General features: G+C 35.7%; 1 protein-coding gene across 2 annotated transcripts in view; it reads left to right on the top strand.

Moving 5' to 3' along the window:
* The window catches only part of FRMD4A (FERM domain containing 4A), a 1,911,200-nt gene extending 1,894,244 nt beyond the window's left edge, over nucleotides 1-16,956 (top strand). Inside the window, exon 23 of one of the 2 annotated variants that reach the window (XM_044087941.1) lies at nucleotides 13,748-16,956. In XM_044087941.1, the coding sequence (XP_043943876.1) occupies nucleotides 13,748-13,847 (100 nt within the window). In that variant the 3' untranslated portion in view covers nucleotides 13,848-16,956. The remainder of the gene's footprint in view (nucleotides 1-13,747) is intronic. The other variant, XM_044087942.1, reaches the window with a different exon arrangement.
* The last annotated feature ends 551 nt before the right edge of the window (nucleotides 16,957-17,507 follow it).

Genomic DNA, 17,507 nt, shown 5'->3' with positions numbered 1-17,507 from the left:
TTAGCCACAGTAAGTTACAGGTTTCAGTTCTAAGGGAAGTTTTATAGAAAAAGTTTACTTTCTGGGTGTTTGTGTTTGTACAGAGCACTGATAACCTCTTGATGCAGTAACACCAAGAAAGACTGCATGCAAGTGTAATGCTACAAGAAAACTTAAACTACCTTGAAAAGGCAATTTCAGATATTGGGGACATTTATCATGATTTAAATGTAAAATCATAAAATAATGGCACTCCAAACAGTTAACTGAAGTGCAGAACAATAAAGTAAATCTTTTATCTGCTAAGGATGGAGCAGGATTAACTCAGGACCCCCTCTGAGTATGGCAAGGGCATGAAGCAGGTGGGAGCTCTGGGGAAAATGAGCAGGAGACAATTTGTAGTAAGGGAGGTTTACTGAAGTACAATACAGGTTTGCTGGGTGGGCACTTAGTATTATGAATATAGGGATAACAATGTATGGGAAAGTACTTAAGTTACACAACCGACAACAGCTATGGGACTTTGGAAGTCAGATTATCATAAGATGAGGAAGCCAGATATACGCACAATCTTTTAAAACGACTACAAGAAAAGGGTGGGAGGCCTGAGAAAGAAATTCAAACTAGAGCGCAAGTCCTGTGGTTAAAATTTCAGAAACCTGTAGTGTAATGCCTCAGTGGGAGGTGGGGCAGACTCAAAGAACAGGGGCAAAACAATAGCAAAGTAAACAGAAAGACACTAATGCAACTTTAAGCAGTTATATACAGCTTTAAAAAATGCTGAAGCACAAATCCTGAAGCAGAATTCACAATACTGCTACTACTGCAATCCTACCACAGACACAGGACCATACAGAAATTTACCAACAATGCTGTAATAAATGACTGAATGAAACTCAAATCTGATAGTAAGTCACAGTCCTGCCAGAACTGTGAAGCAAGCTACAAAGTTGCCCGGACTGAGTTTAAAAAAAAAAGCAGCCTTTTACTTATAATTTTGTTTATGCAAATAGAGCTATAATGTATAAACAATGCTATAATCTTCCAGTAATACACAGTCTTCACACAACTACAAAGGAAGCTACAAGACTGAAGTCTCAGAACAAACAAAAAAATGCAAACAGATAAATGGACAAAAACGTATCACCATACTGGTCACTATAAGTGCAACTTAAAATATTAAAATATTTAAACAAAATTTAAATAAAAAAAACTTTTTTTCTTCCCTTGTGATGAAAACCTTGTATCTCACACCCCTCAGAGTCTTTAACAAAAGACCTTGAGTGGATGTAACTCTGCTAAATATAGCAAACTTGCTAGAGAGGGAGACAATCAGTTAAAGTCAAGCTATCAAGACTGCCCACAGATGCAGCTGTATAACCCAGCCAGAACAGTTGTAGCAAGCAGTAAGCCCAACAGATGTGTGTTACTGTGTAAATAACGCACACTCGGGTGTTATGAGACCTGATGCTGCAGGCAAAGGGTCCCCACATCCTTGGAAAGACATTATTTACACAGTAACGCACACCCTGAAGGGGTGCTTAGAGAATTAGCTAGTTGTATTTTTTTTTTTAATAAATTATATATATATATGCTGTAAAATAGTACCTCTGACTAATGCTTCAAACTTAATGTAGGGTATGTAAATGTTGTTGGAGAAAGTATTTTATATCAAAATATGTTTGGTAATTATTTAATGTTTACACACACACACGCACACACACACACACACACACACACACACACACACACAAACATTTAGAAACAGTGTAGCTTTAAAAATACATGCTTAAACTTAATAACGCCAGCCATTAAAAGTTTCTTGCTTTCATATCTGTCAACTGTCCAGATTTTCAAAGAATGTCCAGATGTTTACCTAATTTTTATTTTGGGTCTTTACCTCAGAAAATTTGTGGTTTTCTGGCAAATCATTGGGGGTTGAAGTAATTAAATAATGACATACACTTGAGTTTCAGACTTAGTTTCCTTCAGAAAATGTGTGCTAAAACAAATGTTATTGTAGCAACTTTCTAAGGTTATAAGTGCATTATTTAAAATCTGTCCCTATTTTAGAGCATTTCCCCATTTATGTTAGGCTTTATCCAACTGTCTTGAGATAAGAGGTTGAAAGTTATGCACACCTACTAACTGTTGCGTGCACTGCTTGATCCCACAATCCCCGCGTCACATAAACATACCCAACCCCATTCACATACACTTCCAGTTTCATACATTCCAAGTACGCGTACACTCACGAATAAACACACATATACACACACAAATTTCTGTTTTTCTAAATAATCTGTTACTTTCATTTTACACTTGCTAAAACAGCAAAACCACTGCTTAGCAAGTGTAAAATAATGGCTTAATCAGTCTCACTCTTACTTTCATGCATGCATACACTTACACATACAAACATAAACAGACACACTTTATTTTTTTTAATATTTGTTTTAGTTATATGCTCGCTAAACAGCAAAAGCACTGCTTAGGGAGTGTACACTACTGGTGGCCGTTCACTTTCTTACTGTCTAAGCTTCATGGTGCCTAAATATGCTGCTGTGAAGTGGTGGACTTATTTTTCAGCAGGCATTATCTGTGCATTAACACTCTGCTGGAGAACATTTGTTCTCCAATCAGAATGTCTGCCCATTCTTTAACGCTTAGTAACAAATGGAAATGCCACATGGATTTGTTGTGGAACCTGGAATTTGTGCTACAGCAAAACAGTGTATCCCATCGACACTATCTCTCATACCCAGATGTTCACTTTAATATAGTGTATAAGTTTCTAACAAAAGAAATTTGATGCCATTATGTTGAGAGGCGGTCGGCTGCAACAGATAATGGTGCTGGCTGTCAGTGGATGTTCTTAAAGACTGCTGCCGCTGTCTTTACTTCCAGACTTACCTCTTTGGTAAATATTTTTTCAGTGGACTGCTTCCTGTTAAAAAAATGAATGACTGGAATGGGAAGTTTCTCTTGTACAATAGAATGGGAATTTAAAAAGTTGCTTAACATTTTGCGCAGTTGTTAAACAGTTTAATATATCGCATCGTTGCTTCCTTCCTCCAGATTCTATAGCCTCGTTGCTTCCTTCCTTCAGATTCTATAGCACCTTCTTGGCTGGATATTCAAATAGCAGTAAGGAGTCCATTCTTCTGCTCAAAAATTTATTTTAACATGATCAGATTTGCTTTTTTGAGTGTGATTTCGATAACAATGGAAATACACAAAGTTGTATAAGCTCCACTGTATTTGGCTTGTTTGCATTTTTATTCAGACTTTTAATATGTGTTTGGGAGGTTTTTGGTTTCACAGAGTCTCCTTGGAAAATGTCACATCCATGGTAGGAAGTAACATGTTTATTTTTATTTCAAAAGCAAATTAATTTTTGAAGATGAAGTAGTGTAATTAAGAATGATTGTATTCACAATGAAAAAAACAAATCAATAAACCAAAAATTTCTCCACATAATTAAATCAAAACATTTAAACTTGAGTTCACTAATATCTAGCAGTTCGGCACCTTATGCCTTTAGAAGATTTCAAAGCCATTAAACTGCCAATGGTTAAGTGCACCCCCCAAAAAATGGTTAATTGATTAAGTAATCAAATACTGTAACATTAATATTTTTCATATAATTCTACATTCAGTCATTGTGGAGTGACTTAAAATACCATATGAAGAACTAATTCTGCCGTGTTTTTTAACATGGATTATTCAAATCAAATTAGTCGCTGTCTTTTAAATTAACATGATATAAAATGAAAGTTTTAAAATATATTGCCTCATGCTTTTTATGTACATGTTTTTCTGTAGTATTCTGGTATTGCTTATTTTTATGTCATTTATATGCTCCCGAATTCTAATTTTGTACTCTTATTTTACAATGATGCTTTACTATGGGTCAATATAATATGAGCGAATCGCACAATACATCTAACGTACCAGACCTCAAAGTGCTTTTTCTGAGATTGCGGTACAGTGAAGAATGGGGTACTTGCCCTTTCCTCACTGTAGTACGATCTCGGAGTTGGAATATATATTTAGCGGGGGGCAGCCCCCCACAATAGGAAGTTCGAGGTACGGTCGATATTATGAGTGTTCGCAATTTGTGCGATTCGCTCATATGATATAGACCCCTTTACTACACTTATGTGTTACTACATATACAAAGTAAATGTATTGCATAAGTTGTACTCTCTAATGCTATTAATAAAAGTTATTTTATTAAATACAAATTTATACATATACTGTAGTTACTAAAGGGACTTGTGCCCTGTGGTAAATTCAAATTCCTATTACTTTCTAAGTAGTGTTTTAATGCTTCTGCCTCTCCTGTAAGAGATGCTTAAACTGGATGCATTATAAAATAAATTGTCTAACCGTAAAATGTGATATAGTCTTTAACCACATTAACAATAACCAAAGAAAACTGCTTTTTTTTTGTAAATCAAGATGTCTTCTGTTAGGAAAATGCATGTCTTTTAATCCTATTAAATTGCTATATTCCATTTCACATAACAGTTTTTGCCTTTGCCACTGACATGCCTGAAAATGTGCAACTGCCATTATCTCTCTATTATAACTATTAGATAAAAAGAAATAAGTTCCATATAGTGCTTGCATACAGGCCCTTATAATTTCTCCAAAATTAAGTGATTCTAGAGTATGTGTTTGATGGTAGTTCAGTCCATATAAAAATATTATCTGCCATCTGGTTTTTATGTAACTTAGCATGGATTTCTAGAAATCTTTTTATTTTTAATGACATAAGCAAATCAGTACCATAATTATTATTTTTAATTTCTGTCAAAAATTCATAAAATTATTGCATGTCTCCTTTACAAATTAAGATCAAATAATTTGTATGTCAATACTAAATATTATTATGAAAACAAAACTATGTGAATAAATATAAAACCCTTGAGAATGCCCCATCAGCAAATTAGCATAACTTGGCACAATTGAAGAAACTGTGGCAGCTTCTTGTTTTTTAATATAATAAAAACACAATATAATATGTATATATAATATACATATGTATCCAATTTATTTAGTTTAATATATAGCGGACATCGGGTTAATTGCTTTATATGACATTTTGCAATTGCATGCTTCTGTATAGTCTTCAGTGAAGCATTTTTATTTCATTTGATGTTTTCTGTGAATATAATCCTGTCTTTATTTGTATTGTCATTGCTCAAGACGTCCAGGATGTGCCTGAAAAATGGCATTGATCCAGTTCACTTACCCGGTTAACAAATAAGAAATAAATACCTCAGATTGTCATCCTTATGCCTACCTGTCTTTTTATTTATTTAATATTTATTTTTTGCAGCATTACAGTTCTGTCTGAATTCAGCTGCTTACGCTCATGATTAAAAACTCGACCAAAAGAGACCTTTTTTTTTCTTTTTTCCTCCTTTTTTTTTTTTACAAAGATGCAGTAAAGAGAATAAGATGAAGAAAAGGTGTCACTGGGTAAGAGGGTATGACTGATGGGCAACTAGTTTTGTATGTCTGTTATTTAAGTATTTATTCCTTTCATGGAATATTTTGATAAGGGAAAGCTAACTGTGCCATAATCCCCATAAGTACAAGTTTCTTAGAGTAGGAATATGCAAGAAAGACAACAGCAGTCTAAATCAGCAATTTAAACAGCATAGACATAGTCATTTTCAGTGTAAGAAAGGAAGATAATTAAATAAGCAATGATGCAGATAGTCCTAGGAAAAAAAATAAAACTGAACAGTAAGTCAGAACATTGCAAAACCTGCGTTTGTACATAGCTTCTTCCCTAGTATCTCCCATTTGGTTGGTAGACTTGTGTTCATTCACATTGTGTGACACAATGATTAGTGTTGTTTTTTCACAGCTGCAGGATAACTGATTCAGTTATGACTGTCCTCATAGAGTTTTTGTTCTGTGTTTGTTTTGTTTCCCCAAGTATTTCATTTTCTTCCAGAAACATGCTAGTTGATTGGCAGCTATAAATAGTCCATATACATTGCTTTTGCCCTTGTCTTTATGGCCTGGATTGTGGCCAAAGAAGTTCAGTTCCATTACCTAGTTAACAAAAATAAATAAATAAGCATTCCATTGCACCCCCCATACAGTGAATACAGTTTCAATCTTGCAGGTAGATTTCTGGTAGACCATTTAAAGATAGCACTTCTCCCACTTTGGTCTTGTCATGTATGGAATTTCAACAAATAAGCACCACATTTGTTCATATTCAGCCACAATTAGTGACATAACTGGTAATGTTTACTTGTGATTAATTTCTCCCCAAAACATTATCACATTATACGAAAGAAAGAAAAGTGTCATAACTTTGTAGACATCATCATGCTGAGCCTCTGTCTACATGCTATCAACTCCAGAGAGTTTTTTTTAGAACAGCATGTCATGAGTAGCAGCATAGTTGTTGCTGTGGTTAAATTATGCAGAAAAAGTAATACAAATCAAAAGCAAAACACTGATGGGCAGTCCCAGAATTTGCAGCTGTATTGCATACATATTAGCTGTGTTAAGAAAGATGACATGCAGGCATATATGGTGCTCAGTTTAGAAAATAATGTACATAAAATTATTATGGGAACATAAAGGTGTAAAGCATCCAAGATCTGCAAGAGTTAATTTGCTGCTCCATAGATGGGAACCAAATACATTGTAGTTTGCTGTTTCCTGTTTGGTTAATAATTTTGATGCATAGATAGTGGTGAAGATCTTGGCTAGGATTCAGAAAACAATCCATGCACTCATATAAACTGCAGTGACCGAAAGCAGGAGATGTGATTCAGAATTATTCCTTTTTTTTTCTTTCAAATGCCTTTATTGAGTTATTACTTGTGACATAGGCAAACTTACATTCATATAAAAGTAATCAAATTGTATTAATATAACAAACATTATATTTTACATATATTGCTATATATCATATAACCTAAGCAACATTGCATACATTATTCAATTCCTGCCTCTTTTCAAACAAGAAATATCTTTGTTAAACCATCACTTACTATATAAGCAATTTTGCATTTGTATAAATGAAAACAAACCACACCAACACAAACTTAGTTGCAAGCATTTTGCATCACTTATAATCTACCCAATCTTTCTCAGTTAAACATTTGCATAACTCATTTAAGTTCTGCCACCTTTTAAACTTAATTCCATCCTTCTATGTATTGATCCTACAATTCCCATTTTTTTTCTTATGTAGTTTCCTCTGTTCCTTTTCTAAAGATCCCAGTTCCAGTTGTTTTGTCTCAGTTACTATATTCACTACTTCTCGTAAAGTTGGTGTAGACCTTGATTTCCATTTTCTAGTAATTGCTTTTTTTAGCAGCCACCATAATTAGACTCAGCAAGGCTTTACTATGTCTAGGGAATTCTGATTCTGTATCATAGCTCAAAAAATCATCTCCCCAGTCAATCCAATCTGCTGACCCATCATCTCTAACAGAGCGGTTCACACGGAATCCCTAAAGTCTGACAGCACATTACACTCCCAAAAAGTATGTTACCAGCCACCTCTTTCTTGCCCGTCACACCTCCAACATTTGCTATCCACCTGAGGAAAAATTCTTTGGAGTCTACTTGAAGTATAAAAATACCTATGTAAACACTTCCAGGAAAAGATCCAAATATTCTAGACTTTGATACCTATTTGGGATATATATATATATATATATATATATATATATATATATATATATACATATACCCTGCATTGTCTCTTTGTGAATTGCTTATCCAATCTCTCTTCCCAATCCTTTCTAAGCTCCGCTTATTTATTCTTATTGGCTAATTATTCCTTTTTTAATGGCAGCTTCTGTTCTAGATCCTATTAAAAATTCTACTAGTGCAGGTCTTTCTTTAGGACCCCCCTATTTCTTTATCTTTGCCTATACTCTGATATCAATCATTGATAGGGAAGGCAATCTCTAACCTGCAGTCCAAATAAATTCTTGGCCTCTTCCTATTCTGTTACCTTTCCCTTTCTAGTCATTTGCTCCCAATACCTTGATTTTTTTGCCAGTTTTCTCCAATAAATTCCATCCCCCTCTTGCCTCTTATGTGTATCCCTAACCACAATCATCCTTCTCAGCAGAATCTTTTCTCCATTCTCATGCTGGTTGAGTTCTTAGAATTCTCCCTGCTGTTTTATGAATATAATACTCTGTATGGTTGTTGTTGTTGTTATGAAGAGTCTGCATCCAGAATCCCAATATCTTCTTATTTCTTGAGCTTTCCCCTGTATTATCATTCCTTTCCACTTTGAATTATAGTTTTCTGCTTGTGCTATGTATAAGAGCCTTAACTGTGTTGCTCTAAAATATCCCCCCAAATTGGGTAATCCTAGTCCTCCTTGTTTTGTTGGATGAATCATCTCATCGCACTTGATCCTTGCTGTCTTCTCATCCCAGATAAAATCCTTCAACTCTTTTTAATTGCTATTCACATCTCCTCTGGTTGATAAAAATATGCCTGACCTGTGTATAAGACCAAAGGGAGTAAAAACATTTTAATTGCTTGTATCTTAGTATCCATATAACAAAGCTTCCGGTTTCTCAGTTTTTCTATTATCTTCTCATTAGTCTCTTCCCACATATCCTTAGCTGCCACAACAGAGTCGTTTGTAATCCATACTCCTAGATACTTCATTTTATCATGTCCTCATGGATATTGTTGGACAAATTTGTGTGTGGGTACATAATTTACCACTATTTATTGCTTTTGTTTTAGCTTCATTCATTTTGCATCCTGAGAAGATTTGAAACTATCTTAAAATGTTCCACAACACTGTAATGTCCCTTTCTGATTCTGTCATGTATAAAGTAATGTCATCTGCAAACAGAGCCAGCTTTTTCTGACTATCATACCAATTATATCCCTGAATTTCTGACTCCCTTATTTTCTTTGCCAGTAGTTCTAAATATAATGCAAACAGCAAAGGGGAAAGCAGGCAACACTGCCTGGTTCCTCTATTCAAGCAGAAGTTATCAGAGAGGACCCCACTCACTTGAATTTATGCATCTGATCCCTCAAATATACTCGTAATCAACCTTGTAATTGTATCAGGGAAAGCAAATGCTTTCATTGCCCTGCTCATGAAGTCCCATTGTACTCTGTCAAATACTTTCTCTGCATCAAAACCCACCAATAACAGTGGTATTTTCTTACATTCTGCTTCCCGCTGGATCATTAATGTTCTGTTAATATTGTCAAATGTTTGCCTCCCCTCCACAAAACCATACTGTTCCATATCTATCAATTTTTTAGCCATTATAGACATAAACACTTTATAACCATGGTTTAGTATTGAAATGGGCTTTTATGAAGCTGACTTTGATTTATCTTTACCCTCTTTAGGTATTACCATTACCACCGCCTTCTTCCAGGATGCTGGTACATCTCCTTCTCTTAAAATACTGTTAAACAAAATCTGCCAGATCTTTATCAGTTTTCCCCCTCCCAAACTTCCACAGGAATACTATCTATTCCTGGGGACTTTCCTGTAGATTGGTTATACATGGCCATTTTTATCTCAGCTCTTCCTATCTTGTTAGTAATTGAGCCTCATCTACCTCTAACCTTGGCATATTTAATACTTCCATAAACATTTCCATGTGTACAGTTTCTTTATTTCCATATTTCTCTGCTTTATACAGACTTTCACAAAATTTTCAAAATATTTCTAGTACTTCTACAGGATCTTTATCTTCCCTGTTACAGGCTCCCTAAGCTTGGTGACAGCCCTTTCCACTTTCTGTTGCCTGAGTCGTCGTGCTAACAAATTTTGTGGTCTAGGATTATTTTCAAAAAAACAGTTACTTAACAGCAATCTTTCTCAATTCATGCATATTATCGAGGCAATGCCTTATTTTCTGTTTAGCATTTTGCAGTTGCTCCTTTTCTTCTTCTGAGAGATTCCCCCTATTTTGCAGTACTTTAACATTTGTCAGTCCCTCTAAATAATTCTTGTTGCATCTTAGCCATATCTCCCTTTCCTTTATTTCCACCTTAGTTTTAAACTCCACTTTAATTTTATCCCACTCTCGACCTATATTTTCAGAAGAAATTTCTATCTTCTGTAGTAGCTCCTGAATCAAATACAAAACCCATTCCTTAAATTCCTGTTTTTAGCCGATAGGTGGGAAAGTGCCAGTGTCTCATTTTTATTTCATTACCTTGCATTTTTATTTTACTTATTATTTGCACATGATCTGAAATAGGTATTGGGTGCATTTCAAGACCTTCAATTAAATGCACATGTTCCTGTGAGATATAAATTCTATCTAGCCTAGCCCAATTTTTGTATCTTGGAGAATAATATGTAAATTCACTCCGAACTCCTAGTACTGAATTCACATCTTCCATGCCAAATATTTTCATAAAATTCTTCAGAAGTCTACCCTCCTTTGTTATATTTTCCCTTCTAAGCCCCCCTGACACATCTTCACTGTTGCAAACCAAATTCCAGTCTCCACCTATAAGTAATATTCCTTGCTGAAAGCTGATTATTTCTCCCAGAATTTTCTTATTCTCCATTATAGCAGTTTTAGGTGGAATGTAAATGCGTGCCAGTGTAATCCTCCTCCCTTGCCAGTAACCCCTTAGTGCTGTATATCTTCCATTATTATCTTTTTTTCCCTCTTCTGTGACTGTTGGAGCTCCTTTTGCAATTAATATAACTACTTCTCTTTTCCTTTGCCCCAGGTATTCTGCTTTTCTGGGGAGGGAATTGGCCAGAAAACTTATCTGTATTCATTGGCCTTGATAACATCACTAAATTGGAGACAGCAGCATGCTTTCCAGGGTGGGATAAAAGTTTTTTGAAAGTGAAACCACCACAGGTACAGTAAGGTACTGCTCTAGTGGAGAGAAACCGTCAATTTAAAATATTCTAAATGCTGTATTGTTGTTTATTCATAACAGGGACTGTAAAGTTGAGCATTTAATAGTAGAATTCCATTGTTGTCCTTGAACAAAGAAAAAGAAAGAAGGGAGAAAAGGGAAAAGCAGAAGCACCTGTTTATATTAGTATCCCCATTGCATTTCAAAAAAAAAAACTGAGAAAACTTTACTTCAAATCTAATTGGTTTTGTCTAATCTTTAAAGCCCTCCCAGCTGGGAAAACCCCTGGTTGCTTTTATAGAGCATTATCTCATAGTCAATTTCTCTTATCTGTTTTTTTTTTCTTTTCTCTCATCTAATCCCCTTCCATCAGACTGTCTCCAGTTTCTGTCTATCAGATTGTCTCCATGGAGACATGTGAACCAGACAGCCAGTTTGTCTTTATCAGATTGTTTCCATGGAAACATCAAGTCCAGCTGCAGAATTATTGCTAAGTGTACGTGCATTTGCTAGAAACAAAGGCCTCATAATATTCAGTATTCTTTTTCATTTACTTGTCTGTTAAAACTAATCAATCTAAGGTCCTTAATACAGTCATTTCCCCATGCAAGAATGGAAAAAGCACACCAATCTTAACCTTGTCATGCATTTTTTTTTTTTTTTTTTTTTTTAACATTGCATTGCCTGTATTTCTCAAAACTGTACAAGAAGAAGGAGAGAAGAGCAGAAGAGGGGTGAAAAAGAATAACAGCACCTGTTTACAATCCCTATTACACTTAAAAATAGCACGCAAAGAAAACCATGCACCACAAATACAGTACTATTAAGAAAAGAAAATCTTTTCTTTACCTACAGTTAGCTTTCTCCCCTCCCCAAAGCATTTTTCTGAACATTAATGACATGAAGTGGGCATATACTTTCGAGTCCCCCAAAAATCCAAGAAATGTTGAAAAAGTCCAATATTTCTAGATTTTCTTGTTCTGTCATATTTTACAGATATAATTGTTGTATTGTAATCCCACATTGAGTTACTGAATTTATTACTGTTGTTCTGCATCAGTTGCTTATTTGTGCTTTCGTAAAGTTAATGCAGTCTGTTCCTTCCAGCTTCTCAGATATAGCTGAAAATCTCAGGTTTTCCCTATGTGTTCTGTCTTCTAATTCTATTATTTTTGAAAATATCTCTTCCTGAGCAGTCTCATATTCAGCCAGTCTTTTCTTCATTTCGACCTCTGATTTTTGCAGCTTTATCATCTCATCTGAATATCAGTTTAAAGCTTCTTCCATTTTTTCCAGCCTTTTGTTTGTGTTGATATACTCCATCAGTGTTTTGTTTATTTTAACCAGGTATGTATGCAGTTGTCTTGTATCCTCTTGTCGGTTATTGGAAGTCATGTCTGAAGGGTGCATTGCTTTTTGCCGAACAGCTGCAGAACTTTCCCCTTTCAGTGTTTCTTCCTCACCTTTTGTAGCTAATGTTTTCCAGGTCTTCTGTATTTCCTTATTCCTGGCATCTAGGCAGTACACATACTAGCCAGCTACTGAAATTTACCCATAAACACAAGCCTACTGGCCTTCTCTGCTGAGTTTCTTTTTTCACACTGGGAGAGCTAGAAACAAGCTGCTAGTCAGTGTGCAGCCATCTTGGAAGTCCCTGCTTTGGTACATTTGTGCATGTATTACAAGATAGTGAATGGTACCCAGTCATGTCATTATAAAACTCTAAACCTATAAAACACTGCAAAGGTGTGTGTGTGTGTGTGTGTGTGTGTGTGTGTGTGTGTGTGTGTGTGTGTGGGAAGGTGCGAAACATTTAATGATACACAGTCCCCTCATTATCTAACCCTGCTTCTCAGGACATTTTTGGGAGTGTGCATACATTCGTGTGTGTGTGTATTACATGACATTAGATGGTGCCCATTCCCCTCAGTATAGAACACTGCTACTTCAGTACATTTGTGTGTGTGTATTTCAAGCTAGTGAATGGTATGCAGTCCAGTCATTTTAAAACACTGCTGATTTAGTACATTTTTATTGTGTCAGTGTGTGAGACATTGACAGGTACCCATCCCCCACAATGGAAAAATTAACAGAAAGCAAATTTTTAGAGGTTTTTTTATTCATTATAGTCATGCTTTCAGGTTTTCTTTACAGTTCAGACCTTACTGAGCCACACTCAGTATGAGATAGTCTAGGATAGTGTTACGACCAGAATTTTGCCACATTTCCCTTCTGATACCATGATGCTTACAAAGACAGTAATTCAGCAACATTCAGCTTGCATAGCTGAGCAGTATACATATACTGAGAACTGATTTTTGTGTGCATTGTATTTTTCATTATTTCATTTCTATTTTATTTAGGTAGTTATGTGCATCACAACTTTGGTGTTTTTATAGCTAATAAATGTATTCTCATACTCCCATGTAACATCTAAAAATTAGACTAGCATGCAGCACTGAAAAAAGTCATAAATTCTAATCTAGAAAATTAAGTTTAATTACTCAGTTAATCACATTTCTGTTATTTGCATACTTTTCTTCCAGATTTATAGTGCATGTGAAAAATATTCTCTTAGAAAAAAATATCAGTTCATTTGCAAACAACCAAATAGGTGTGTGGGCATCATTGGTGTACAAAAATATAAATTGCTAATTCCAAGGTTTCTTATGTGTAAAGAAAGTGGAGTGAGGACTGATTTTACCATGGATTCATTTGTGTATTATGTGCCATGGTTTTGTATTTGGTATTTCTAAGCTACGTCATTTAACTGTTCTCTTTCTTGATGCATTTCTTTTTTGTAAATGGTTTCCATAAATTGAAAAGTCAATAAATTAACTTTATTTACTTTACTGTAAAGCCTCTTATGTGGTCTTTTTTTCTCTTTTCTTTATAGGAGCTACAGGGATAGTTATGTGGACTCTCCCCTTTACCCAGAGCTGGCAGATGTCCAGTGGTATGGACAGGAGAAAGCCAAACCTGGGACTCTAGTCTGACCTCAGCTCCAGTTATAAGAACATTGCCACTTGGAGATCGATGCCTCATTGTCTTTTCTTTTGTTTGCCTTACCTGGAAGTACAGTCACCCTGCACCAGCTTCAGCTCCAAGCACTTTCCAGATGATGCAGCGTGAAAGGTTTCTGCAGATTGCCACTGCAGTGTCCAGGCATCAGTGCATGTAGCAGCCATGTGGCCTGGGAACATCTGTAGATGTCATCCAACCCTTATGGCAGTAGCAGCAATGAGCATAGAAAGCAGCTTTGGTTGCAGCCAAACATTAGAAAGAATGTGCCCTGTCTAGTAAATTATATCCACAGATACATGTGCTACATTTAAGAAAAGATAAATGCAGACATCAGCAGCTTGTGGCCCATTTCTCATTTTTTCAGATTGTCTGCTCTTTGAGGCCACAAGAGTCCATGCAGTACCACTCTTATCTTACCACTATTTTGAGCTACATGTTCTGTGGTTGAAAGTATGCCTAATGGAAGCTTTTTTTTCTAGCAGAAGTTGGTTGACCCTGGAAAGGTACATATTTTTTTCCTGACATATAGGAGCAACTTATTCCACATGACCAAAGAGTGAGAGCAGAAAAAAGAGAGGTTGGAGTTGATCACATTGTTCTTGGTAGCTGCAGACTAGATTTATTAATTCTTGTTAAGGATGCAGCAGTCTTTACCTGCTACTAATGTATGCTGCTTACTTCAGCTAGCAGTAAGATACAATGGGAGTGAAAAACTAGCATTTATGTAATGTATTTTCCATCATGTGTAATATGCATTGTACTAAAACACAGCCAACTGATTTCAGGACATAGAAGCAGAGTACGTAATTGGCATTCTGGATCTTGACAAGACTGATAAGTGACCAGGTCTTCTCAGGGTCCTACTTAAAGTTAACCAGCTAATGTATGGACATAAAAAAAGTCCATGGTAATATCTTGTACATCTTTTCATTGTGAATGATCCCTCCCAAATATACCCTACTAGTCTACAGGCATTGCAAGTTCTCAAAGCACTTCCGTAGGCTTAACTTAATTTCCATGTTGTTGTACAGGGAAACTATCAGTAAAGCACACAATCTGTCCCACAGACTGTCTGTATTTGCATATGCTATGGTCACATGTTAAAATCGCCAAAGCAAAGATATCTTCACACACCAAGAGTTGCACACAATTTTTTAAGTTGTCATATTAACACAATGTGAGCAGAAACTGTATTTCTGCAATCTTTGAGTCATAGGACCATTACTGTTGCATATCTGCTTAAAACATGTTTGAGTAAGGGGGTAATGGGCTTAAATCCCTTTCTCCTGCCATCTTTGTAGTCATGTATCTGGCCAAGGTTTCATTTAGTTTGTAGAGCCAAGCTATTGCATAATCTGTGCCCCATTGTTGTGTAAATCTTGATATAAGAAATATATTTTTCTATTGTTTAATAAAGTGGTATGGTTAAGTGGGTACAAGGCCCATTGTCAGAGGTGTCCTGGAAACTCTAGGAGGATAGAGTGACTATCTCAAATCACTCATTATGCTAATGTAAGACTCAGATGTGCTGAATTTACAAGACTTGTTCATGATCGTAGACACATTTCTGCATTCTTTTCAGTTAGAGTCCCTTAAAGCTTGAGCTTTATAGATTTTGCACTCCGCCCGCCCCCATTAGTTGAGAGCGGGGGGTTCTGGCTTTTATAGTAAGATTAAAAGCTGGAGTGATTGTAGTGCATCAGAATTATTGTTGGTGTTCTAGACTGCCATCGTGAGTTACATTTTCCTGCTGCTTCCCCCTGCCTCCAGCATTGCATTCGAGTGTGTGCTGTCACAGTCTGGTCACATCACACAGACAGTCTGATTTGATTCATTTTATTAATTCAGCTTTTTTACCACACTTTAAGCAGCACAGAATGTTATTTTTATTCATCACTGGCAATTTTCTTCCTTCAGCAAGAAGTTTCTTGTTGAAAAGAATAAATGAGGCTGCAGTGGGAAATAAGAGACTGAGATGGTGAGAACAAGCTTTGAAAGCACTAAAAGCCCGCTTTGTGTGTGGTCTGTCAGTAACAAAAGGTCATGGCAAACCAAGAAAGACTGAAGAACAAGTAAACTTTAATCTTTCCTTTGTTAATTATTTAGTGGGTATAGCTGCATCCACAAAAAATGCAGTTTCTTTTTCTGATGTCTTTAGTTCATGATCATGATTTACAGGCAAATGCCATTTGCCTTATTTCATAAGTAAGATAAATTTTTAGGTATTTAAAATGTGCAAGTAGATGTAAAGCAGGCCATAAATTCAGCAGCTGATGTAAAAAGGAAGCAAATGATATAGTGGGTTTCATATACAGCAGAAGAACACATTGCAAGTCAAACAGGTTTTACTGTTTACATTATGCTGTTTGTTATACTTAAAAGCGAGACATAAATGGATATCCTTAATCTTTCCAGACTGTTACGAGTGGAAGACATGATTGCTCCACTGCCAGACTGCACAGTTTCTGCCCTTTCCTTCTTTGCTATAAAACTTGCTTTCTACTATAATGAACTACAGTCCCCTTCTAACAAGTCCAGCCAATTCCAGAATGAACTGTCTACTCCAAGGATTGTGAGACAGTCTTAAGGTTGCCATGATTATTGTTACAGATGAGTAAATAATTTTAAGTTTCTTTTCTTTTTCATTCAGTCACTGTTAATTTGATTATAACACCCCCATTCAGGTGCTATCAATTACTGACCAGTTACTGCATAGTCTGCTAGATGTCAAGTTTTAATAAATGTCAGTAGTTAATTACATGTTGCGTACATGAAGGATACTAGTACAAAACTTAGGCTACTGCCTAAGAACTGACTGTAGAGCATGTACAATGGTTTTACTGGATTCTGTTCAGATGTAATTGATGGAAAACTATGTATGTTGTAGAAAAAAAAGTGCAGGTTACCATATCCTGCTGTTAATTTATTCTTTTGTATTAAGAATTTGTACAGTACCTATACATTTTGCAAAACAGTGTTGTCAACACTTCCTTATTAAAACATTTTCCAAATTGAGAAAATTTGGTGGTTCCTGAAAATGAAATAAAAAAGAATAAATTATTACCGAATGTTCGCAGAAAATACTCTGTGTCCGTTATTTATTCACTTTAAGGAAATGAAGTTTGAAAAGTACTTTTAATTTATTTTACACAGGTCTTATGGTCATTCCTAATACCTTTGATGCTGTTTCTTTGATGACTGTTTCTCTGTTAGCTCTCCACCATATGGTGCAGATTAGCTGTTTTCTACAGAGCAGTGTTTGATGAGACATCTCTCTCTCTCCTTCCTTACTTCAGACTTGTATGCATTATTGATGGAGGTATGCTCATAATGAGGAGGAGTGGCCCTCCCCAATTCTGCCCCACTGCTTCCATAGTTTGCTTTAAGTTTCTGATCATTCATCAACAACTGCACATTATTTGTAATTAATTTATCATTTCATTTGGAAAGAAAGCCCAAATGTAGGACTACTTGTTTGGCTCAGCAATGCTGTTAATGGGGGTAAGTTAGAAGATCTTTTCAGCAGAGACTTAAACTACTTGAACTTGCTGTCACTAAGATATTGGTAGCAATTTTATGAAATTATATATCCACAAACTGCAATTCCACTGCAGATGGAGATCTGCTATTCT

This window comes from Protopterus annectens, chromosome 11.part0 (assembly GCF_019279795.1).
Source record: "Protopterus annectens isolate FY-2018-M chromosome 11.part0, PAN1.0, whole genome shotgun sequence".
NCBI lineage: Eukaryota > Metazoa > Chordata > Ceratodontiformes > Protopteridae > Protopterus > Protopterus annectens.
This window is presented reverse-complemented; position numbering and strand designations above follow the sequence as displayed.